Raw genomic sequence first — 26,209 nt, 5'->3', positions numbered from 1 at the left:
ATTTACTCTTCTCTTTTCCCATTCCTCAAATGGAGTGATCTCTTTGTTCTTTGTTGGAACTCTATTCAGGACATGACATGCTGTCAAAATCGCCTCACCCCACCATGCCTTGGATAATCCCGCTGTACTCAACATGGCATTCACCAAATCTGTTAGAGTGCGGTTTTTCCTTTCAGCAATCCCATTGGATTGTGGTGAGAATGGCGGTGTCCTCTCATGAATAATACCATGTTCCACGCAGAACTCATCGAACACATTAGAGAAATATTCTCCACCTCGATCAGACCTTAACCGTTTTATTTTCCTCTCAAGTTGGTTCTCTACTTCAGCTTTATAGGCCTTAAAATAATTGAACGCTTCATCTTTTGTTTTTAAGAGATACACATAACAAAATCTAGTGGAGTCATCTATAAAAGTGAGAAAGTATCTTTTACCACCTTTGGTCAAAATTCCATTCATCTCGCACAGATCAGAATGAACAAGTTCTAGAGGTGCCAAACTCCTCGCCTCAGCAGCCTTGTGAGGCTTACGGGGTTGTTTTGATTCAACACACACATGGCACTTAGACTTTTTGACCAAGTTAAATTTAGGAATTAAATTTATATTTGCTAACCGCATAAGACAGCCAAAGCTTGCATGACAAAAACGTGAATGCCATAAATCTGACTCATCAGAAAAATGAACAGAATTCACCAGTTTATTACACACATCATGCAGTGATAAGCGGAACAAGCCTCCGCAGTCATATCCTTTACCAACAAAAGTACCATGTTTCGACACAACACATTTATTAGACTCAAGAACAACTTTGTATCCATCTCGACATAGCATAGACGCGCTAACGAGATTCTTCTTGATAGAGGGCACATGCTGCACGCTCTTCAATGGCACCGTCTTTCCCGAAGTAAACTTCAGAATGACCGTACCAACACCAAGAACATGAGCACGCGACCCATTTCCCATCAACAAGGCGCCAGACCTCCCGACCTGATAGGAAGTGAACATAGAGGCATCAGCACACACATGAATGTTTGCACCACTGTCCATCCACCACTCAGGTGAATTACAGACTGAAAGAACAAATGGTAAAGAATTACCATACCCAGCTGTTCCTTCTTCAGTTTCAGTGGTTACAACATTAGCTGATTTCTTGTCTTGAGTGAACTTGCGATCGGGGCACTCTCTTGCCCAATGTTGATCACTGCCACAGACAAAGCAACCTCCCTTTCCCTTGTTGTTGTTGTTCTTCTTTTTAAACTGTGCTGGTTGAACAGGTTTATTCGCGTTCTCTGGTTTATTCTGGTTTTTCTTCTTGTTAAACTTGCGGAAGTTTCTCTTCTGCACCACATTAGCAGTAGAGGTCTCCACACCTTTTCCATTGTCTTTTGTTCTAGCCCTTTCCTCAACATCAAGAGTACCAATGAGCTCTTCCACATTGAACTCTTGTCTCTTATGTTTAAGAGAGGTAGCAAAGTCCTTCCAAGAAGGTGGCAACTTGGCGATTATACCGCCAGCCACAAACTTGTCAGGCAAAGGACAAGGAAAAAGTTCGAGTTCCTTAGCTAGTGCCTGAAACTCATGAGCCTGTTCCACTACAGATCGGTTCTCAACCATCTTGTAGTCATACAGCTGCTCCATGAGATACAGCTCGCTACCAGCGTCAGTAACTCCAAACTTTCCTACAAGAGCATCCCACAGCTCTTTCCCCGTGGGAAGGATGATATAGCTTTTCTGGAATTTAGTATCCAGTGCGCTAATCACTGCACCTCGAAAGAGGTTGTCTTCAGCCTTAAACTTAGCCTCATCCTCAGGAGGTAAGTTGGCAGGCTTGCCCTCAGCGGCATGAAAACAAGACATTGCAGTTAGCCACAATTCCATCTTAGCTTTCCATATCAAGAAGTTTTTACCATCAAAAGGATCAGGCTTTAACACAGCAGCAAAACCTCTGACAGAAAAATGCCTAACAATTAGGTTTTTGGATTGTTAGAATTATAGGCATTTTCCGTACCATTTTAATTCCATAAATTAACATTATGATGATGACATATAATAGATAATCAAACATAGATAACATGATCTCAAAAATATCCATAACAATATGGATCATGAGAACACAAAGCATATTAAGCATGTAAATCATATAAATAAAATAAGCATATAAACATGGTTCATGGATTATTGCAGAACAACTGGAAATAAACAGATAACAATATAAACAAGATGACTGTAAAATTAAGACAGACAGATATAACATATTATAATACGATAGAGCAAAGTTACATACGACATACATAATATGCAGAATATAAAACTGTAATGAACTAAATTGATCATACCCTCCCATGCGCTCCGAGGATCCTGATCCTTGTCCAACTTCTCTTGTCATCTGATCGAGTTGAAGACGCCAAGAACCAGCGATGAAGACAGATGTTGGGCAGTCGCGAAGACGCTCCCCAAAAACCTAATTGCCGATCCCCCGTGCAAGGTCTCAAACGGCACCGGCTTCGGAGGCACCTGCCCTCTCGCTTCTCTGTGCGCGCAGAGTCACGAGATGGAAATACCCTCACTCGGCGGCTGGATTGTGAGACTGAAAGTTTTTCTCGCGTGTACCGAGTGACACGGGTGCTCCTCTATTTAACCTCTCGCAGAGGGAAGCTGAAGGAGAAAGGTCGCCGAGTCACGCCAAGAGTCGGCCAGCTCCCGCCGAGTCACGCCATGAGTCGGCAGCTGAAGGAGAAGGGTCACTCGGCTGGCTGACGAAGAGACAGGGTCACTCGGCAGACGAAGAGACAGAGTCACTCGGCTGACGTACGCGGTTAGTGAGTGCTAAAAATTAACACAACCGCTCCCGCTCGCCTGCCTGCCTGCCTCGCCTCGCCACGCCACGCCCGGCCCGGCCGGCGGCGGCGGCGCGCGCGCGTGTGGCACGCCCTTGTCCTATTCTTGACTTCTCAAGATAAGTGGAATAAATCCCACCATATAAGTCAAGGCAAAAGACCCTTGGACTTCCAATGTGGTACTATTGGTATTCTCCACCATTACACACCATAGAGTTTATTCAATAAATAGGCCAAGCCCATAAAAGATCCAACAGGTAGAAGAGTTGTAGCGTCGTTAGCTGCAGTCGTTGCAATGGTACTGATGATGCTACCGTCATTCGGTGGCGCGGCGGCAGCCAGAGCCACCGGCACCGGGGAAGCGAGCAACTGCACGAGGAGCTGCGGCAACATCAGCATCCCATACCCATTCGGCATCGAGCCCGGCTGCTACCTCGCCGCCTGGTTCAACCTGACCTGCGACCACTCGTACGAGCCGGCGAAGCTGTTCCTCGGCGACGGCACGGTGCAGGTGCTGGAGATCTCCGTCGCCAACGGCACGGTACGCATCAACAGCACCCGCTTGCTGTACACGGTGGGCGGGGTGAGCACCACGAGCGGGACGTGGGGCCGGGGCCTCCCGCCCGGCGGGCCCTTCTTCCTGTCGGAGTCGAGGAGCAGCGTCGCGTTGGTCGGCTGCGGCGCGCAGGTGGAGGTGCGAGGGGGAGTGGACAACAGCCTGGTCGCGTCCTGCGCCGCCGTCTGCCCGCTGGACGGCGACGGGAGGATAGTGGTCGATAGCAGCGGTGCCTGCGCTGGCGTCGGCTGCTGCCAGGCGAACATCGTCCTGGGCTACGATTTCTACAGCATCCGGATCAACAAGCTCAACGGCTCGGTCTATGCGCTGACGGCCTCTGTGTACTTCGTCGATCAGGGTTTCCGCAATGCCCAGGACATGATCAGTGCAGTTTATGGCTACTTCCCTGAGTCGCTCCCGGCCACGCTGGAGTGGGTGACCAGTAACTACACATGCCCCACACCCTATGAGTACTCACACGACCCTCCTCCCGTCAATGGCGAATGCTCCATGGAACACAGTGTTTGCCTAGAAGGACCTTACAATGTTGCTGATCGTGGGAGTCGGTGCGGCGGCGGGGTTGGTTACCGAGGCAACCCTTACGTCGGGGATGGATGCCAAGGTATATATCATCAATCTACCCTTCTCATCTCTCTTTTCTCGTTCTAAATTGTAAGGCTTTTGTACCTATAATTAATATCATTTAATTATATTATAGAAATTTACTGTCCTATATATCGTAGATATCGACGAATGTACTTCTCCAAGCACCTACTCATGTTATGGCGACTGCAAGAATATCCCAGGAGATTTCATCTGCCAGTGCCCTCATGGGTACTATGGAAATGCTTCGCTTCCAAATGGATGCCAAGGTATAGTAATAGCTCTCCAACTAATTAACACGGGTTTCCCAATTAATTAGTGCATAATTAGCAAATGAGTGCACATTAATTATTTACTGTTCTAGACATAAACGAGTGTGAGTACCCGGAAGCCCACTCCTGCTACGGCGTCTGCTTGAACTTCCCTGGAACTTTCCAGTGCCAATGCCCTAGTGGAACCTATGGGAACTCTTCCCAAAAATGGGGATGTCTTACAATCAAGAACACAACCGCAGGTGAGAACAAGCATGTGAACCTGTTTCTTCTCACACTACTTGATACGTTAACTATATGAATCTGACCCAACATTATTATTATATATATACATACATTCATATGTTTTTTTTTTGTAGTTTCTGGTTTAGGCATCGGGCTAGGAGTCTCTGGTGGCACAATTCTTTTGCTCCTAACATTCGGTAGTCCTTTGATAATCCGAAAAGCCAAGGAGAGAAAGGCGAAGAAGACGAGGGAGAAATATTTCAGGCAGAACCATGGTTTACTACTGCAGCAGCTGATATCGCACAAGGCAGACATTGGTGAGAGGATGATAGTCACACTGAGGGAGCTAGAGAAGGCCACGGACAACTTCGACAGATCCCGCATAGTCGGCGGCGGGGGGCACGGCGTCGTGTTCAAGGGGATCCTAGGCCTCCATGTCGTGGCTGTGAAGAGGTCCAAGATCGTGGTGCAGAGAGAGATCGACGAGTTCGTGAACGAGGTCGCGGTTCTCTCCCAGGTCAACCACAGGAACGTAGTGAGGCTCTTGGGATGCTGTCTCGAGACAGAGGTTCCGCTTCTTGTCTACGAGTTCATCTCCAACGGAACGCTCTACCACCATCTCCATGTCCAAGGGCCGGTGTCGCTGAGATGGAACGACCGGGCAAGGATCGCGCTACAGGTTGCTAAGGCACTGTCCTACCTACATTCAGCTACCTCCAAGCCCATATTTCACAGAGATATCAAGTCCTCCAATGTACTTCTTGACGACACTCTGACCGCAAAGGTGTCGGACTTCGGGGCCTCCAGATACATCCCGATCGACCAGACTGGGGTGACTACGGCGATTCAGGGCACCATCGGGTATCTGGATCCCATGTACTACTACACGGGCAGACTGACAGACAAGAGCGACGTCTTCAGCTATGGCGTGCTCCTCATTGAACTGCTTACCAGGAAGAAACCGTTCGCCTACCGCTCCGATGCCGGCGACGGTATCGTTTCGTATTTTGTCTCGCTGCTCGCACAAGGCAGACTGTTGGAGATAATGGATCCTCAGGTCATCGACGAAGAGGACGGAGAGATCCAGGAAGTGGCAGCGCTCGCGGCGATGTGTACTAAGCTCAAGGGAGAAGACCGGCCGACGATGAGGGAAGTAGAGATGACGCTTGAGAATCTGCTAGTTAAGAAGAAACATGTTCCATGCGATACATCGTTAAGAGATGAAGAGATTGTGGCTCGTTGGATGTCAAATGAGCAAGTCTCTACTGAAACAAGCAGCAGACAGTACACCATGGAAGAGGACACACTCTTGTCCGGGAGGTAGCTGGGCTGGTTCTGTGCTTTCATGGAAAATGCTGTTGCTTCATATATTGATTCCAGCCAGGAAGCCAACACAGAATGTCTCCTTCTTTACTGTCTTCTTGGTTATTCTGCTAGTGTTCTTGCTATTTTTCTGTCACTGTATAAGTATCATTGCCCCCCCTAAATTACTACTATACAGAGCGCGACGCAAACGCGCGTCCTCGTTCATCCACGTTGGCGTAAAAAAATATGTGCGTACGATTGCTCATCAACGGACACAGTTCCTTCTCAGTTGTCTTAATCTGGAGAGTTCCAGTGAGACTACGAATCGTCCGCCGTCTTCTGAAAAGGTCACTCAAAGGCCCGCCGTCTGCAGCGCTGGCGACCGCAGAGCCGGCGACCACCGTGCGTCCTGTCTCCTCGTCTGCTCCGTCCATCTCCACAGCTTGTGCAGGTTCGTCCAACATCGCATACTCTCCCTCGCATACTGCTCTGTTCGTCTCCATAGCCTTTCCTTCCCCAGCAGCGCATACTATTAGGTGGGGTTTTCTATCTTGTTTATCTTGGCCGGTTTCAATGTCCGGCTCCAATGTCGCCGTCTCCTTCGCTCTTCTTCTTAATCGTGAAGAGATGGGGTCCGCCTGTGTCGGATCTACAAATGGCAGAGTTGTTTTTTTTTTCCCAAAACCGCATACTGGTAGTTAGGGTTTTCCAACCTCTCGATCTTGGCCACCGTCAATGTCGCTCTCGCCCTCGCTCTTCTTACCCGCGACGAGAGGATGTCAGTCTGTGCCAGATCTACCAAGCGCATAGTTTCTTCACAGGCTTGGAGACCGAAGTAGCGAGTCACTGCAGTCACACAAAGTCGGCCAAACCCTGCCATTGCAGTCTGAGTCACTGCAGTCCGAGTCCCTGCGATCACACAAATGCACGGCCGTCTGAGTATGAGCGACTAGCGATTCGGCCAAACCCTGGCACCGGCATGGCAGCAGCTCTTCGTCCTTCGGTTCGACTCGGTCCCAACTGCTGGCCTGCTTCTTGTGCCGACTACACTGACTCGGACTTTACTCCAGTTTGCACTAATTCGCGATTGCAGGTAGATACTCCATTTACCAAAAAAATGTAGTATAGATTTACATAAAACTACTCTTTACACTAACAGATAGAGAGGATATAATGTGTTTTTATCAAATGGATATCACACGGATGTAAAATGCGAGGTCCAAAAGAAACCTGGCCATTTAGCAGCGAAAGCAGCAGTAGCCACTCCCATTAATTCTCCTTGCATTAATTCGTATAGTAAAAGCAGATGCCATTATACTGTGTCCACCAGAGCAAACGTGCTTTCGCTTTGGCAATCCTTTCTTAGTACTTAACTAAACTTTATTTGTGATTTCGCTTTGGCAATCCTTTCTTAGTACTTAACTAAACTTTATTTGTTTATAGAAGCACCATCAGCTAAACTTGATTTGTTTGCTAGGGCACCATCATAGCTCTATTTTCATTGCCATTAGTATGTACAAAACAAGATTTGATATGATAATTCTACATCTTGCAGGCCCTCTCGCTAGACCGTTTTGTTGCTTAGAATCATCGAGAATCTGTTATTACATCCTACTTTTTTTCTATCAAGATTAGGTTCGTCCACCCTACAAATAAAAAAATACTTTTGCTTGACACATTTAACTATTGTATATAACAACGTATAAATTTGTTATCCTTTCTTCTAAAAAAATTCTTTAGCGTACATATGGCAACTTATAATTTGGCCCAAATAGAACAGGTCGCTGAAACACTTGGATCAAAACAGAGCTTGAGATGAAGCACTACACCCTGAAGGATCAGGTATCATCAACGAATGTATCAAATTTACCTGACACTTCTCGACATCGACGAAACATCTTCTGACCAGTTCATTCCTAACTATTAAAGGGTGTTTATGCTCTTCCATCTACTGCAAAATCCAATTGGAAGGATATCTACTGCATCTACTTCCAAAACAGGTACGAGTTTTTATTTCAGACAATACACTCACTTCTATGTTTTTTCGATGTGTTACTCAACTAAATATACCAAAAATAAATGGTGATATTGCCATATATTTATGTATGTTGTTGTATTAAATTGTGGAAGCATAGATGATTAGCATCGCCAATGCCCACATGTTTACATATTTATATGCCTTATAAATATGCATATGCATATATAGTACGCACACGTATGTGCTCATGTTCGTTGAACACAAATACCTTTTCTATGTCCTCCTTACTCCAGTGTAAATCATCAGATCAGGTAATACTTCAGAGAAAAATGAAATCGAAATTAGCGTTTCAGTAGAACACCATTCTTCATTTTTTTAAATCACACAACACAATAATATATCATAAACTACAATCCTTTCCGTTTAGTTAATCTACCACAATACTTTCATGTAATTAAACTAGAGTACTATGATCGTTCACACAAACACTTACTCTATATATACACAGTACTTATAGGGAAAAAAGGGCACAGTCTACTGCTCCAAAATCACTCCATTCTACGCACTATCATTTACTCCATATGCACAATTCATATGTAATAGATAATATTGGTAAGAAGAGATTGAAAAAAATTACACCAACATGTTGTTCTGTAGCAGATTATTACATAAATTATTCTTATCATGAATGATATCATTCTTTGATATTAAATCTAAACTATCTTCTCTTCGTATTCAAACACTGTATTAACTCATTTATAAATAATTTTTACATATACAGCATGATGCAATACTTGACGACAAAGGAAAAGGTCCAACCGTTACAATTGAATCTCCACCCAAAAGGTTATACTCTACTACACAATATCCTATATGTATTATTTTCTATCTATTATAAAAAGCATCGTTCCATTTTTTATTTGATAATTGTTGCGACTTTAAAAGTGAATTATCCAAAACTATATTTCTTTCGCATATATTTTTTCCTATATTTAACTTATACAAAATTTAACACCACATATACATGCAAATAGAAAACAGAAATTATTTGTGATAACCATTTATGCCGAACACTTCCATCATTTTCTCTTCTGCTTCCATAAACTAAGACATTTGTTTCCCAATTATACAGGTTCAAAATGGACCTCTACGTATTAAAGAAAGGTCGGACACAAGATCTTCCAACAACTGAAGATTTTCTCAGATTATCAGCAGCTTTTAGGTTGTAGAATGTCCTTTATATAATTATATATAACTGCTCAACTTTTATGAAGACATTTCATGTAAATATAACAAGGTAGCTTGAAATGTTGCAACAAACATACTACCTTCTGCCAGTGCTCATTTAACTCTATTTTACTTTATACAAATCTGCTATGCTCTAAACTGTCTTTTACTCTGTATTATTAAAAAAATCGCTTGCTTTATTAGTACAGCAATATTGCATACCATTTACCACGCGCGCTTTGCGCGCACCCGTTACTAGTAAATATTATAAAGCCAACAGTTGTTGCACCTAAGGCCATATTCAGCCGCCATGTAAACGGCCATGTAAAGTGGAGCATTAGGTAGGCCTCTGGTCTGCAGTCTTGGTTCAATACAGCTTAATGGTCTGTTTGGCATTCGAGCTTTACCATCAGTTTTTGGAAGGAGCCGTACCAAACTTTTTTTAAAAAAGAAGAGCTGTTGTTTTCTGTACAGTAGAGGAGCTAGAGCCGTTTTTAGGTGAGGAGCTGGAGTTTGTACAAAGTGGCTCAGGGACCTGAAGTGCTCTGGCTCCACCAAAGGATCACTTGAGAAGGAGCCCAACCAAACATGCCCTAACCATTTATCTGATTCCCAGGAAACATTCACATAACATTATACAGAACAGTTTGGACCTATAAATTTATTGTATGTTTGGTTTTCCAGAAGCTGATTAATTTAATATTTGGATATCTCCAAAAGAATGAGAATAAGATCCAAAGACACTTGGATTTCAGAACCCACATATCTATACTAACCCTGCAATTTGGAGACTCTCACTATGCAAAGGAAATAACCATTATGTGAATGACATAGGGTCTTCTTTTATCTAGAATATAGAATGTAGGTTAGTAGAAGGAGATCCAAATAAGAGCAGAGCGATTTGGTTTGCCTAAGAGCATCTCCAACTAAAAAAGTAAAACGAATTTTATTTTGGGACAAAACAACCGCATCTCTGAAAGAGGAGAGAAAAAAGAGTACCTCAGTTCGAATAATTGGAAGTTGAGTAGAGGATGCATTCGATGGAACTTAGGAAACTCTTTTGACAGTGACAGCCCACCAATGAACAACAGCCCAACTAGAGAGAAATGGGCCTAGTGAAGCGAAAAGGGTAAGTGTGCTCCACGTACAAAAAAAAACCATCAACACACGTTAATTAGTTTTTTAACAGAAAATATGTAATTTTTATAAAAAAAATAAAAAGGTTAAGAAAATACAAACTTATAAAAGTGTTTCATCTTCATCAGAAATACTTCATCCATCCTAAAATATAGTTCTTTCTAGACTTTTTTTGTCCATATACATTGGAATCATAATAAATATAAATATACATATAAACTACTATATGATTAGTCTAAAACAAATTATATTATGAGAGCAGAGTGAGTATATTCTAGTAGGACTAGCTGTGTACGGCTGTTGTACGTACCAACAGTCAAGTTTATTTTTTGCTATTTTTTTTGTGTGTTTAAGTCAAACACCTAACGTAACCGCTGAAAATAAAATAGATATAAGAATGGATGTATATATATGTGAACGCATGGCTGTTAATTAGTGTTGAGACTGAATGGAATAAAACGTCTATCAGAGCTGTAAAAGCTCATGATATCGCAGGGTCGGCTGCAGCTCTGATAAGTCCTAAGGGCCACATGCATATTCCTTGCTTGATTAGCTTGAAATTATATATATTAGTTGTTAGAGAGAACAGGAAAAGAAAGGAAAACGACGCATGCAAGCAGTGTGAGTGTGATGTGATCCTTGGAGGATTCCATGGGATAATTACGTTCGGATCGGAGATGCGGCGCCAAGGTTTTCACTCCCTGTGCTGTGCTCATTCATTGCCTGCTAGCTTCTCTATTTCAAGTCATAGGACATAGGAGTCCATGTCAGCTGCTGTTGATCTAGCTAGAGAGATCGACTAAAGATCGACTAAGCTGCTATGGATTCTATTTTTCACCGGTAGACTCATGAATACTATACGGCCTCATCGTTATGGGCTCCTAGAACACCCCTAAATCTGGTCGGTAGATATACGATGAACAACAATATAGAGGAAACCTATCTATCTAATAACTGCGTTCGTACGTATATGTTGGCCCGTCCGAACTCGTTAAAACACACATCTTCTCTTACAACATTCTCACGTGTAGGCGATGTATCAGCAGAAGCAAGCATATAATGTACCATGAATGTATGACTAATCCACATCATCTCAACGACCTCGTCTTCGACCCATCCTGTTCGCTGTTGCGGCCGTTCGACTGCGGGTACGTTACGCCTAGCTAGCTAGGTCGGCACTCTGAATTATTGTCTGTTCCTTTCCTTCCTATGAGCCAGGAATGAACAGTACGTGCTTTAGTCGTCGTTGCTACTAGCCCCGGCCGGCCTCTTCCCAAGCTGCAGTGGCCATAAGGAGACGCGGCGATCAGGCCTTCCTTAATTTTCTTCTGTTCCATCCTCGCTCTACCTGCCTGCTGCCAGTTTCAACTCTCCAAGGTCAACGCCAGCCCTCGCGCGCTTGGTGTACTCTAGTTTAGTACACCAATCCGCATGCATTCTTTTTTGTTTGTTTGTTTGTTTGTTTGTTTTGATTGACAAATATATGCGGCAGAGTTAAGAACGAATCGACTCCGTCGTCTCGGCTAGTCGACCGTACATATCCACGACCTCCAAAGGCCGCCAAAACACCCGATCCGGCCAGCCTTGTCGTGTCATCGTCCAGTTAGATGTCAACTCCCATCTGAATCTCCTCCTCCATGGCGGCTTTCCTATAAATACGTCGCCTTTCCATGTTGGATGTCATTCCATTCCAGCAGGCAACAGCAGCTATAGTTTCCAAGGGAAAGGGATACATCACCTGCTGCTCTAGCTCTGCTATAGCGCTAGCAGCAATATAATGGCGGCCGTCGGCGCCCCGGGCAGCTCTCTGCACGGAGTCACGGGGCGCGAGCCGGCGTTCGCCTTCTCCACGGAGCACGAGGAGGCGGCGAGCAATGGCGGCAAGTTCGACCTGCCGGTGGACTCGGAGCACAAGGCGAAGAGCGTCCGGCTCTTCTCCGTGGCCAACCCGCACATGCGCACCTTCCACCTCTCCTGGATCTCCTTCTTCACCTGCTTCGTGTCCACCTTCGCCGCCGCGCCGCTGGTCCCCATCATCCGCGACAACCTCAACCTCACCAAGGCCGACATCGGCAACGCGGGCGTGGCCTCCGTGTCGGGCTCCATCTTCTCCCGCCTCACCATGGGCGCCGTCTGCGACCTGCTGGGCCCGCGCTACGGCTGCGCCTTCCTCATCATGCTGTCCGCGCCCACCGTGTTCTGCATGTCGCTCATCGACGACGCCGCGGGCTACATCGCCGTCAGGTTCCTCATCGGCTTCTCCCTCGCCACCTTCGTCTCCTGCCAGTACTGGATGAGCACCATGTTCAGCAGCAAGATCATCGGCACCGTCAACGGGCTCGCCGCCGGATGGGGCAACATGGGCGGCGGCGCCACGCAGCTCATCATGCCGCTCGTCTACGACGTCATCCGCAAGTGCGGCGCCACGCCCTTCACGGCGTGGCGCCTCGCCTACTTCGTGCCGGGCCTCATGCACGTCGTCATGGGCGTCCTGGTGCTCACGCTGGGGCAGGACCTCCCCGACGGCAACCTCAGGTCGCTGCAGAAGAAGGGCAACGTCAACAAGGACAGCTTCTCCAAGGTCATGTGGTACGCCGTCATCAACTACCGCACCTGGATCTTCGTCCTCCTCTACGGCTACTGCATGGGCGTCGAGCTCACCACCGACAACGTCATCGCCGAGTACATGTACGACCGCTTCGACCTCGACCTCCGCGTCGCCGGGACCATCGCCGCCTGCTTCGGCATGGCCAACATCGTCGCGCGCCCCATGGGCGGCATCATGTCCGACATGGGCGCGCGCTACTGGGGCATGCGCGCTCGCCTCTGGAACATCTGGATCCTCCAGACCGCCGGCGGCGCCTTCTGCCTCTGGCTGGGACGCGCCAGCACCCTCCCCGTCTCCGTCGTCGCCATGGTGCTCTTCTCCTTCTGCGCGCAGGCGGCCTGCGGCGCCATCTTCGGGGTCATCCCCTTCGTCTCCCGCCGCTCCCTCGGCATCATCTCCGGCATGACGGGCGCCGGCGGCAACTTCGGCGCGGGGCTCACGCAGCTGCTCTTCTTCACCTCCTCAACCTACTCCACGGGCAGGGGGCTAGAGTACATGGGCATCATGATCATGGCGTGCACGCTACCTGTGGTGTTCGTGCACTTCCCGCAGTGGGGGTCCATGTTCTTCCCGCCCAGCGCCACCGCCGACGAGGAGGGCTACTACGCCTCCGAGTGGAACGACGACGAGAAGAGCAAGGGACTCCATAGCGCCAGCCTCAAGTTTGCCGAGAACAGCCGCTCAGAGCGCGGCAAGCGAAACGTCATCCAGGCCGATGCCGCCGCCACGCCGGAGCATGTCTAAGTCTACTACTAATAAGATGGATCGATCCATCATCCATGTTCACCTGCTACCTACCTCTACGTGTATGCCTTGTAACGCGCCGGACCGGAGCACTTGTTTGATACAAAAGCACATGTTACCAACACATAGTTGAGATGTGCCAACGATATTCATCATGATGAGTGATTACCAAAAAGATATCATCTTTGGTTTACAGTTGACTAATCTTAGCATGAGTATGGGTGATGTTGTACAGCACGTCTCTTGGCTTATGGTGTGTACTAGGTGGATGACCGTACGTTGCTACGGAGTCAACATGTAATTATAAGATACATTGAGATATAAAAGGACTATGATAAAATACATTGATATGCAAAAAATAATGATTGTTATTCTATATTTTAGTTAGCATCAAGTGGATGTTTACATCATCAAAAAATATAGTACAATACCCATGCGTTGCAACGATATATAAATTATTCAACAAAATTTTAGTGCATAACGATTACGTGAAAGCGAACAACACAAATTATTATCGACCTCACTGTCTTACATATTCCATGTGTGGCTCTCACTGCATGTCCGGTGACGTCACCCCACGCCACGGCACCGTCGTGAAGGAGTTGAGATCTACGGATGTGGGCCCCATGTGCGACTGTCTAGAGGCGAGCCAAGGGAGGGCCGCACACATCCCAGTTTTTGTTTGGTTCTGTTAAGGACATGCTTAGTAAGCTCCAAAAAAGTTGATCTAACATAAGAATTAGAAAAATTAAAATAGTTAACAGAAGATGTTGTGGTTTATGTGATTTTAGTACCAAAGATGGCAGACAATCTTTGGTATCCACAAAATGAGAAGGGTCACATCCTTCAACCACAATTGATGGTAAAAAGTTGTCTCCCATGAGCCTTGAGCAAGTAATAGTAAAGCTTATTTGTTCCAATTGAACAGATGCCACATACCAGTGATTGGTTCATAGTGACCTTGTCACTGATGTCTTTCTTTTTATCTAATCCATAATTCTTTTAATTTGAATTTCCATTACTTTGAAGTCGCTAGGTCTGTGCTCTCAGATGCAACTAAACATTCACATATGGTTTTAGCTTTCTTGATCTACACAAGTAAAACATATTAAAAATAAGGCAAAAAGACAACACCCTCTACAGGTTGTCAATCGGGTGAGAAAAACAGGTACCAGCTCAATTTAGCGGGCTATAAATCCAAATGCAAGGTGAGCGAGCATCACCATGCAGAAGTAGTTGAAGTCAACTACAACCCGCTAGTTTTGGGACTGATGATCTATTATTTTTACGGATTTTAACCAAAGTGTCCCAAGAAAGTAGATCCACCATTTCAGTGGGTAGTAGTTTATACGTTGCTTGACCCAAGAAACAAGGTTTAGAGCAAGGGCATTGTAGAGCCGCCTAACCAATTTCTAAAACCAGCTTCTCTTTGCCAACCTACAACAACACTGCAACATCATACATTGATAAGGAGCAAATAGAATGATATTGCAGTACATAATAGTAAGCCAAATATGCATATTTAACTTTGATAATTGGGATGCTAAGACATCCTCTGTGCTTGGTTTCTTAAAGCTCACAGTGCATTTCAGATGGAAAATCTTCAATAGTAGAACAGGGAAACAGATAGTACTCTTGAACCATCCGTTACCACTTATGTTTCAGTTATCTAGAGAGCCAGAGGATGTTATTCTTGTTGAAGTACAAGACAACAATCAGGTTGTAATAGGCCATACAAAAAATCAAGTTTCAGCATTGACTGTACTCAAGTATGTCCACGCGAATTCATGAGTTTAGTGCAAATGTTTCATGGTAATTATGTAGTCACTGAAGGAGTTTGAAAAGCAGCAGGATGAAATGTCCTAGTGCATATTTTGTAGCCCAACACAATGTCCCATTATCCTAGCAGTTGCTAAAATAAGTGATTAGGCATATTCAATTCCATTAAACATGTTACTATGTTAGGCTCAATCAACTCTCCATCAATACAGCTTCAGGAGCAGATGTAACGTGGGGACTGGGGTGCTCTAGCCTCCTATGTTTTTGCACACACTGGAGAAATATACGAAAGAGGTGAAAGAAAAAAAATAGACAAAATAATAGCAGTGCTGAAGGAGAGAAAAATAGCCTCATCTTACCATCAATCCTAGATCTGGTCGGGTACCACCACCTAGAAATGTGAAGTTGGACTTGTTGGGGCGAAGGCGAAGACGCTACCCTTCGCTCGATGCCTTCGTCGACTCGCTACACCAACGAAGACCACGTCCGAGCGAGTCGAGGGCGTCGGCCGGATGAGGACCGACACGGTCGCCCTTCGTCCTCTCCATTGCAAGACAAAGGCAAGGCTCCGTCGAAGTCTACTAGTCCCACGTCCTCATCGCGTTCGGAGGCCCATGTGGGATTCGACCCACTGTAACGGGCCCCGCGCGGATAAGCATGTTACGGGCCGCGTCTGTAATAGCCTTTTCTGTAATGACGGTCTATAACCTCCCCTTGTGAGAATATTCTGGGGATAGTCCGGGTACCCGAGGGCATAAACGTCCTTACCAAAGGACGACGGTCACTCGAGTGCCTATAAATACCCCTGTACAGTGCCCTTGAGAGGCCAGATTTAACAGAGCTATTGTCATTCCCCGTTGAACTTTGCAAACACTCTCTCCACTCTCCCGTTGGATCTACTTGCCCAGGAAGGCAAGTGCCAACAGGACTGAACCATCATGATGATAATAGGTTGGAGAGAAATACCCTTGATCCATTGCTGAACAATTAAATTGGACCATCTCTAATTTTGGATGACTAATGCACCTTACTCAAATCTGGTGTTATCAGAACGTGTGTATACTTTTCTAATGCCGGAAACTCCTTTTTTGGTTAGATACACACCGATAGGTATGTCATTATTCAGGCAGCATTTTGTTCACTGGTGTGGCAGCTTTATTGATTGGAGTACGCAATGGGAGGTTGTGTGGGAAAGGTGACCTTCTTAGACAATATCAGTCTTAAAACTGCAAGTGTTTTTCTTCAGAAGTTAACATGTTTTTTGGGACTTTGTTCAGGTACGTCGTGATGATGAAGAAAAGCTTGATTTTAAAGGTGGAAATGTTCATATTATAACAAGCAAAGAGGGCTGGGACCAGAAGATTGCAGGAGCAAATAGAGATAAGAAAACTGTAAGTAACGTTAAAAGGACAGGAAATTCTCTTTTTGTGTCGTGATTTTGTTAGAGCAACTCCAATAGCTTACATATAAATTCTAGCTAAATATAGAGTTATTCTTGTCAACAATTGAAAAATCAATCTAAAAAGAACATTGCGACTTATTCTCAAACTAGATGGGTTCTCATTTTTTCTCATTTGGATTGCTGGTGGCTTAGGGGGAAAATATGTTACTACAAAAAAAGAATATATTTACAAAGATGGAAGTATTTTGCTAACAATATAAACTCAATCCACCATATAATCTTTGAACTTTTACCTGTATAAACTTAATCCACCATAGAATAGTCATACCCAGTCTGGAGCATGACTGTATGAGGGTAGAGGAGCAGGGTAGGAGAGGAGAGAAGTTGAGCATACCTTTGAGTTGCATGTCGAGGTGGTCGCCATTCTGCAACAACCCCATGTCGGCGATCTCCTACTCGTTGTCGTGGTCGGTGAAATTGTGCCCATGCCTTTTACATCGCCTCACATGAGTATACAAACAAATGGAATAAATGAAAAATGTGAGCTTAAAAAATTAGCCAAAGGCATAAATGCATTTCATTGGTCCATACCACAACCATTCTGTGATAAAAAGTACATCATACATGCTAAGACATTGCTTTCGATGACATATTTCTTGAACAATTCCAAGTTAACATAGGTCATTCCTATGTGTATATGCATGACCCTGAAAGTTCACCCTACTGCAAATATATACAATGCCAACCAGGGAGTTTGCCCTTTCTTTTCTGGGAATGGCTAGGTGACAGAGAGCATTTTTTGGTTCTTGCAACAAATCTTGACTTCATGATCTATTAATAACAGATTGAAGTACACAACCACCAAGTCATGCGACCCTAAACCCAAATCGAAGCTACTCTACTTGATATTGGTAATCCATAAGCTAACAACAATGTATTTGTCTAAGGAGAAGGCAAAATGTCATGCCACATTAGGGTCATATACAGATAAGATGAAGTTAGGGTCCATCCAAAAAAATAAAAAAAAATGGGGGAACACACTTTCGGAACTCAGAAGGGGAGGCGGAGCACTCTATCACCTAACAAGCTGTCGATCCGAGGACACCGAAGACGCGATGTGTTTGCTTGCCCGTGGTTTGAGCTTGGATCCAGGCACGGACGATTGAAGGAGTTTGCAGATGCCGATCTTGGGCCGAAGGAAAGGTGTTGTTGGTCGTCGGTGGTCGTTGATGCTCGCGACAGTCGACAACGCTGCCTGCTGCCTGCTTTGTGGAGGGAAACTGCCAGATGTGAGGGAGAAGGAGGGGAGGGGGCGGGCATGAACCTCCCGTTCATCGCGTCAGGGTGGGGCGGGGAGCAGAGCGCAGGGATGGTTGCCAGCATCGGGGTGGGGACGAGAAGGGACGATAGGGGAGTCGGGCGCGAGGGAGAAGGGGAGGAGGGGGAGGGGAACGAGCGGGTTGAGATTCGAGGGCCGAGGAAGGGGAGAGGGAACAGTGGGCTGTAGTGCTGGGGAGCGGTTTCACGATGGGAATGGCACAACAGGAATGGGAATGACAGAACTAGAAATGGCAGAACAGGGAATGACAGCCTACCCCTTGTTGTCTTAATAAGTAGTAAAGATTATATGAACAATTGAAGGTGATGATAAAGATCAAGCGGATTCATGCCTACGAACTAAGAGCAGTGAAGGATAGTAGATAAACACCTTGAGGTTTGGACCGGGCGACCAAGGAAACAAGGAGAGTGAATGGGTGACACCTGGGGACATTCATAAGTGCAAGAGTATATAAATGAGTATACCATGTTGACCTAGTCATGATGATGGTTGACCAAGTCAGTTGGAGGTGTTAAAGAACTTGTTGATCAATGGAGGACTAGAGGTGACATGTGTTGAGATCATAGAGGGAGCATATCAAATACATTACTCACAAGAGGTTTGGATCTCAAAACCATCGGGTGGAGATTTTTGGTTTTGGGCCTCAGAGCCTAGTTTGAGTTCCAACGGAAACAGGAAATAACATGCGGCATCATCGCAAATCTTACGTTGAGTTCAAGCAAAATCGTGATGAGCTTGTGGCCGTTAGATGCATCGATGAAGAGTTAGACCATTTTGACTGTAGGGTTAAATGGTTCAGTATAAAATAGTTAAGAACGAGTTAGAGATGTGTAATAGGCTCTTAAATGAAAGTCCAACTTTCATTTCTCGCACTTCGAGTTCCATCGTTTGTTGGTAGTTTAGTTTTACAGTTCAATCATGCCATCTGAGAGAGATCCAAAGATGACTACCCGAACTCAGTAAACTTTCATTTGTGTAACACTAAACCTAACTGATCTTAGAATAAATTAATCATGTCCTCTAAATCACTTGTCCAAGATCATGCTTGAGTCTTTGTTGTTTTGATTGAATTTGGCTATTTCATTCTCTCTCGGTCTCGGTCTCCCTCTCGCTCTCTTTATGGTTTTAAATTTCATGCGTTTTCTTGGACGATTTGAGTGGACAGATTCATGCTAGGACCCTCAAGAAACATCTCTGACAGACATTTTGCGTAGATTCCTTACGAGCGAGCGCGCGAAGGTCCACCATTTGGAGAAAAATTTGAGAAAATCCTTTTTTTTTCTAGATGATTTTTTATCTCGTTTGATTATGATATTTTCTAGGTGATGATATTTTGGGAATAGCTTCTATTTATCCTAGGGAACGCCTTTGGCAAATTTAAGGTCAATCGGAGATGGTTTGAGTCATTTTTTTACTTTTGAAAGCATTTTTTGCGGGGTTCTGAATCTACATGTACAACTGGGCAACAAGTGGAACTAGTAGAAATAAAAATAGTGTATAAATAAATGGACTAATTTAGAGAGCTGGTTGGCAATGCTCCGTATAAACATAGTCTTGGGGTGTTGATGCGTTTCTGTTTTTACACGCAAAAGTTCTTTCGCAGTTCATTTTTACTAGCAAGTGTCGTGTGTAAAGTACGTAGCTCAAGTTTGGCAATGCAAATTTGCTCAAACGAACCATGCAACCGCTAGGCCAGGGTACTACTATAGATCTGCCACAGGAACTACTTGAGAATGTTCTGTATATATGTACGTCTGTCTAGCTATACACACAAATATTCATAGAAAATACAAATAGTTAAATGGATTAAAAAAAGAACCCAAAGATATATCATGCATTCAAAGCTATTTTTATATAGAAGGAACGACAAACCGAAAGATAAAAATAGAATTACTAAAGAAATTCAGGTGCCCACTTTTTTGTTTTCCTGTTAGGCCTATGTTCCAGAACTGCCGTGAAAAACTTGGCTTTCAGTTTATTTTTTAGATTACCTGGCTGGCCAGAACTCAACTAATTAACACATTCTGTGACATTGACATAAATATATTTAGATGACAAAACCAAAATTCAGCTAATATAAGTATAGCTGCCGACTACCAGAAGCATTCAAAGAAAAGTTTCAGAAGGATTGGAGGGGCAGCCCAAAGTCCATGGAAGGGTGGCATCAAACAAACAGCTTGGGTGGACAGCTCAGGATCTTGTTGGAGCTGATCACACACAGTCCACATCGATCCAGTGGCTTATCAGTCATGACATGATTTTGAGCAGCATGAAGGGCCAGACGAAATGTGCACTTGGAGATATTATTTGCCCGGGCCCCCAATCAAATGGTCAACTAGCCTGACGCTAGGAAGCAAGCAGGAGAGGCTGCAGTGGTCAGATTAGGCAAAGTCAGAGGAACAATCAACAATACAAGATCATTAATTGTATATATAGCTAGCTTATATAGGTGACAGCGACACCATGATAAGTACACCTGTGCCGACACATACATGTGTGTGTGTGCCTCCCAATACCTAGCTTGCAGATAAGCATAAGCGGCCATCAACAATGTCATGACAGTGGCCGTGCGTGAGTACACGTTTCATGTGAGGAGAAATCGAGCTTCACAATATATCTATAGGTGGTAATGGACTCTAAATTCTACACTATAAAATTTGAGGATCAAATCGAATTACGATCAAATTCTATTTCTATTTAATTTTAAACCAAAATTAATTAAGGGCTTAAACAAATTATAAAGAAATATTTGGATCACGATTCATTACCGTCCCTACATATATCTGAAGTACGTGAAACACATAGACCCAATAGAACAACCAAATGGTGATGTAAGATTGGCCCTTTTTCGGGTGATATATGTTCACACCTTGAAAAATGTAGTATACTTCATCTTCAGCCCTGCAGAGCCAGCAAAAGTATTAGGTAGAGATTTTAGGTAACATAATTTGTTTAGTGCATCCTTCTATGACGGTGAGTGTGTAATTAACATATATTGTACCTGAAAGTGCAACTTGCGCCCCACCCCCAATGGACTTTGGTGGTTGGATGAGAAAACAATTAAATGACTAATGAGTGTTTTATATATGTTCTGTTGCAAATGAGCATATCAAACCCGTGTCACATATCAAAGTCAAAAATAGCAATGCACACATAGTGTGTGACAAAGGGACAAGATATAATGGAGATAGGATGGTCCACACATTGGTTTTCTTGCAAGGAGAAAGATTTAGAAAATCACTTTGTATGGATATTTTGATCGAGCTTGCAAGACCAATAAATATATAATCGAGCACCTTAGAGCATCTCCAACAATGCCTCAAACTAGTGCCTCAAATTGAAATATGGGGCTCTACACAGGAAAAACTACTCCAACAGTGCCCTATTTCATAATTTTTTTATCAAAAAACTATAGGGCACCCTCTCAAGTGACTCAAATATACTACACCGTAGTGGGCTGCCATATAATCTAGATTTGGGGCTTTACTGTTGGAGCGGGGTGTTTTGTTGGTGCCCTAAATTCTATAAAATATAATTATTTTCAAATTATATGGCATGTTTATAGGTCACGTTGTTGGAGATGCTCTTGGACTCTAAAATATGTGGTGAATGGTTTTCTTTCGATCAATAGCCCATATGGTGTCTTTCTCAATAACCGGTGGCAATATACTCACATTGTATTCCCTTGACATATACCTTATCATATCAATAGGTGTCTTATTTTTCCTCTCAACAAGGCTATTTAGTTGTAGAGTGTACTTGGCCGACTCATGCATATTTCTATGTCATCACATAGCACATATATTTTTTGAGTTTCTAACTCACTTACATTGTCACTTCTCATTTCCTTGCTTTTAAACTCAAACTCATTTCCACTTTCTTAACAAATGATTTGAGGATGTTGAAGACTTCACTCTTGCATTGAGATAGAAAACCCATGTGAACCTCGAGAAGTCATCTACTATAATAAATCAATATTTGTGGCTACAAATCTTTGTGTATGAGATACGTCCAAATAAACTCATATGCTTGACAATCTTTCTCATCATGCCACGCTGGAGCACTAATGAAAGTTTGGGCATCCAAGTGACACAACATGCCAATTCGGGGACCTAAATAACTCCAACACGACACGTCGCTTCAGCATCCGATTTGATCAAACTCGGTTTTGGATGGGTCAACCAAGTTACATCACTTGTTTTTCTTGGTTTTGAGAGTTCGGGGTCTCAAATGACACAACATGCTAAGTTCGAGAATCGCTGATATATTTTGCTTAAAAGTCGAAGTCGACACTGTTAGTTTGAAGTTCGATAATGAAAGCGAATTTTGAATGGACAGAGATTGTTGGTTCTAAGATAGTGTGCCAAATCCAGTACACCAATTACACATCATAAAACATTTGTGGCACCGAAGGAATGGCAATGTGCATGCAAAGTGTGTCGATACAAATGTTGTGCTTAAAACAATCAATAACACACATTATTATACACAACAAAAATGTAAGTTTAGTTTGTATACTTACTAGTACATACTTGTGCCTCAACAGATATTATAGGACTTGTTTCCATGTCTGTGTATGGATCTTATGGCCCTCTTATCTTAGATTATATAAGTTGGATTGTGGTAAAATAACATGTGTTTAAGTGGTTTTGTGTGAAATTTTGTTTAAATTTAACACCTAATCGCTTCAACATACGTTGATTGAGCTGAATAGACGCGAATTCAAAAGAGTTTTTAGTGCTATATAACTCATGTCAACGGAGCACACGTGTATTGTATATGCGCGCGCACAGTAATAACAAGGCATATTCGTACATACAAAGAGGTATAGGTGATCGTCGATCGATCCATCTTAGTAGTAGACTTAGACATGCTCCGGCGTGGCGGCGGCGTCGGCCTGGATGACGTTGCGCTTGCCGCGCTCTGAGCGGCTGTTCTCGGCGAACTTGAGGCTAGCGCTATGGAGTCCCTTGCTCTTCTCGTCGTCGTTCCACTCGGAGGCGTAGTAGCCCTCCTCGTCGGCGGTGGCGCTGGGCGGGAAGAACATGGACCCCCACTGCGGGAAGTGCACGAACACCACCGGCAGCGTGCACGCCATGATCATGATGCCCATGTACTCCAGCCCCCTGCCCGTGGAGTAGGTCGAGGAGGTAAAGAAGAGCAGCTGCGTGAGCCCGGCGCCGAAGTTGCCGCCGGCGCCCGTCATGCCGGAGATGATGCCGAGGGAGCGGCGGGAGACGAAGGGGATGACCCCGAAGATGGCGCCGCAGGCCGCCTGCGCGCAGAAGGAGAAGAGCACCATGGCGACGACGGAGACGGGGAGGGTGCTGGCGCGTCCCAGCCAGAGGCAGAAGGCGCCGCCGGCGGTCTGGAGGATCCAGATGTTCCAGAGGCGAGCGCGCATGCCCCAGTAGCGCGCGCCCATGTCCGACATGATGCCGCCCATAGGGCGTGCGACGATGTTGGCCATGCCGAAGCAGGCGGCGATGGTCCCGGCGACGCGGAGGTCGAGGTCGAAGCGGTCGTACATGTACTCGGCGATGACGTTGTCGGTGGTGAGCTCGACGCCCATGCAGTAGCCGTAGAGGAGGACGAAGATCCAGGTACGGTAGTTGATGACGGCGTACCACATGACCTTGGAGAAGCTGTCCTTGTTGACGTTGCCCTTCTTCTGCAGCGACCTGAGGTTGCCGTCGGGGAGGTCCTGCCCCAGCGTGAGCACCAGGACGCCCATGACGACGTGCATGAGGCCCGGCACGAAGTAGGCGAGGCGCCAGGCCGTGAATGGCGTGGCGCCGCACTTGCGGATGACGTCGTAGACGAGCGGCATGATGAGCTGCGTGGCGCCGCCTCCCATGTTGCCCCATCCGGCGGCGAGCCCGTTGACGGTGCCGATGATCTTGCTGCTGAACATGGTGCTCATCCAGTACTGGCAGGAGACGAAGGTGGCGAGGGAGAAGCCGATGAGGAACCTGACGGTGATGTAGCCCGCGGCGTCGTCGATGAGCGACATGCAGAACACGGTGGGCGCGGACAGCATGATGAGGAAGGCGCAGCCGTAGCGCGGGCCCAGCAGGTCGCAGACGGCGCCCATGGTGAGGCGGGAGAAGATGGAGCCCGACACGGAGGCCACGCCCGCGTTGCCGATGTCGGCCTTGGTGAGGTTGAGGTTGTCGCGGATGATGGGGACCAGCGGCGCGGCGGCGAAGGTGGACACGAAGCAGGTGAAGAAGGAGATCCAGGAGAGGTGGAAGGTGCGCATGTGTGGGTTCGCCACGGAGAAGAGCCGGACGCTCTTCGCCTTGTGCTCCGAGTCCACCGGCAGGTCGAACTTGCCGCCATTGCTCGCCGCCTCCTCGTGCTCCGTGGAGAAGGCGAACGCCGGCTCGCGCCCTGTGACTCCGTGCAGAGAGCTCCCCGGAGCGCCGACGGCCGCCATTGCTGCTAGTGCTAGAGAGCAGGTGATCCCTTGGAAACTAGCTGGCTGGTTGCTTGTGCTTGAGGTTCCGGCAATGGAATCGGTGGGGGTACGTATTTATACTTATAGTGAGCTGTGGTGCATGGTTGACATTTTTGGGCATCTCGATATATTATATCACTTTCTCGATCGAGCGTGGGAGAAGGAGAAGAAAAAGAAATAAAGAAAGATTGAGCTCTGGCGTGTCATGGACATGAAGGGTCGTCGTCAAGCTCAGCTGAGCTTGAGAGCTGAATTAATAAGGCAATTATTGGGTCTGACAGAATCATCGGTGCAGGGTTAATCTTTAGATTGGAGCTAGTAGAACTGGAACAGAGGCTACAAAGAATAGATTAGAGAGAATGCTTGGAGGTTGGCATTTGGTATTAGCTAGCAAAGAAATTAATTAAATGGATTCCTCGGCGCCGCATCACCGGCAGAGGAATTTGACCTTGGGCTTGGCCTCATCCCGTGGGATCAGCCAAGGATCAGAATCTCCTTCCTATCGCAGCTAGCTATCCTTGTTGGTGATGCGGCGTCCAGAATCCCAGCACCCAGCAGCAGCAGCCGACTAAACGGCATAGAATAAAAAATGCACGTGCCCACCACCAGCCTCCTCCTCCGATCCTCTGCTCTACTGTCACTATTAATCACAAACTTTAGAGACGACTATAATGCCTGCCTCTCTAAATTAGAAGATAAAGGAGTCTCTCGAACTTGGCACGCTGTACCACTTGGATCACCGAACGTGAAAAACCATAAAGATGGGTTCTTTAACTTTTCAAAATCGTTCAGATGACATCGCGGCATGCCACCTTGAAGCCTCGCCACACTTGTTGTGTGCCAACTAGTATGTGCAGTCCTCCAAATTTGACATATTATGTCACTTTGGTTTTCGAACTTAGTTTGCTTTTTTATTTGGGTCACTAAAATTTCGTTAGTGAGCTTAAGCATTAGTGCGCTTCAGCATGACACGGCACGTCGGCATCCGATTTGAGCAAATATGACTTTAAACGGTTTTGCACAGGTTAGCAAAGTCCAATGACCCAATTTAGTGGGGGTTTTTTTAAAAAAAATTAGTGACGTAGCGTGCCAAGTTCAAAGGCCGCTAATATATTTTACTCTATATAATACAGCAGAGAAAACAAGTCGCGATACCATCAGTGGATCGAACGGTTACACGACGGTCTGCGACACGATTCAGCTCACCTACCGGCAACCGTGCATTGTGTTGCAAAAGAAGGCGTTTGACTGAGTAGCTTGGCCTTTCCTGTCGTTGAAGGCGTTTGTGCTTCTCTTCTCCAGTCGATATAGATGAGTAGGAAGGGATTCTGGAACTGTTTGCAGGTGCTCTGACGAGAATGGAACCCATCGGCCATGTGCCGGCACTACAGATTGACGCCATGCCCGTCAACAGGACAGTGGAATCCCAGACTGCTCGGATGATAAACAAGTTATGGCCTGATGCGGTGTGCTTCGACGATGGGGCTGCAGGAGCAGCAGCGCCACCACTCGCAGATCCTCCGGGACTCGAAAATGACATTGCGTTCTTAGCTTCGCTGAAGTCTGAATCTGGGAAGGCGATCTTCATTATGTTGAAAAACAAGTTATGGAGGGTCTCAGCCTCTATCCGGACCTGCATCATGTAGTCGGATGGAGTAGATTAGTCATCTTATAGCGTCAAGATCCATAACAGGTAGAAGCATATACATAATAGATGGCACAATGTTTGATACCTCA

General features: G+C 45.5%; 3 protein-coding genes across 6 annotated transcripts; 2 read left to right on the top strand and 1 right to left on the bottom strand.

Annotated features, from left to right (window-relative positions):
* The first annotated feature begins 3,100 nt into the window (after positions 1–3,100).
* LOC103654984 (wall-associated receptor kinase 2) lies at positions 3,101–9,167 on the top strand. Of its 4 annotated transcripts, none has more exons than XM_020552971.2 (9): positions 3,101–4,015; positions 4,137–4,265; positions 4,361–4,510; positions 4,628–6,249; positions 7,354–7,433; positions 7,579–7,640; positions 7,728–7,798; positions 8,558–8,622; positions 8,909–9,167. In XM_020552971.2, exons 1-4 carry the CDS (start codon positions 3,133–3,135, stop codon positions 5,815–5,817), a joined length of 2,352 nt encoding a protein of 783 aa, XP_020408560.1. In that variant the 5' UTR covers positions 3,101–3,132; the 3' UTR covers positions 5,818–6,249; positions 7,354–7,433; positions 7,579–7,640; positions 7,728–7,798; positions 8,558–8,622; positions 8,909–9,167. The 4 variants fall into 4 exon arrangements, with proteins under 4 accessions (XP_020408560.1, XP_020408561.1, XP_020408557.1 ...); XM_020552972.2 differs by having other exon boundaries at positions 7,574–7,640; XM_020552968.2 differs by lacking the exon at positions 7,354–7,433.
* Positions 9,168–11,836: 2,669 nt separating this feature from the next.
* On the top strand, positions 11,837–13,691 carry LOC606442 (putative high affinity nitrate transporter). Its single transcript, NM_001279422.1, has one exon. It carries the CDS (start codon positions 11,918–11,920, stop codon positions 13,490–13,492), a length of 1,575 nt encoding a protein of 524 aa, NP_001266351.1. The 5' UTR covers positions 11,837–11,917; the 3' UTR covers positions 13,493–13,691.
* Positions 13,692–22,757: 9,066 nt separating this feature from the next.
* On the bottom strand, positions 22,758–24,512 carry LOC542092 (nitrate transport 2). The gene has a single exon (NM_001111725.2). The coding sequence runs from the start codon at positions 24,449–24,451 to the stop codon at positions 22,877–22,879; it is 1,575 nt and encodes a 524-aa protein (NP_001105195.2). The 5' UTR covers positions 24,452–24,512; the 3' UTR covers positions 22,758–22,876.
* Between the last annotated feature and the right edge of the window lie 1,697 nt (positions 24,513–26,209).

Source organism: Zea mays, chromosome 4, assembly GCF_902167145.1.
Source record: "Zea mays cultivar B73 chromosome 4, Zm-B73-REFERENCE-NAM-5.0, whole genome shotgun sequence".
In the NCBI taxonomy this organism is placed as follows: Eukaryota; Viridiplantae; Streptophyta; class Magnoliopsida; order Poales; family Poaceae; genus Zea; species Zea mays.
Note: the sequence above shows the minus strand (reverse complement) of the source record. Positions and strands in the feature narration are given on the sequence as shown.

Excerpts from the sequence above, each read along its gene's own strand:
- LOC103654984 (XM_020552968.2), top strand. The coding sequence starts at position 3,133 with ATGGTACTGATGATGCTACCGTCATTCGGTGGCGCGGCGGCAGCCAGA. Across the intron at positions 4,016-4,136 it reads CGTCGGGGATGGATGCCAAG|ATATCGACGAATGTACTTCT; the intron begins GTATATATCATC and ends TATATATCGTAG. Across the intron at positions 4,266-4,360 it reads GCTTCCAAATGGATGCCAAG|ACATAAACGAGTGTGAGTAC; the intron begins GTATAGTAATAG and ends TTACTGTTCTAG.
- LOC606442 (NM_001279422.1), top strand. The coding sequence starts at position 11,918 with ATGGCGGCCGTCGGCGCCCCGGGCAGCTCTCTGCACGGAGTCACGGGG.
- LOC542092 (NM_001111725.2), bottom strand. The coding sequence starts at position 24,451 with ATGGCGGCCGTCGGCGCTCCGGGGAGCTCTCTGCACGGAGTCACAGGG.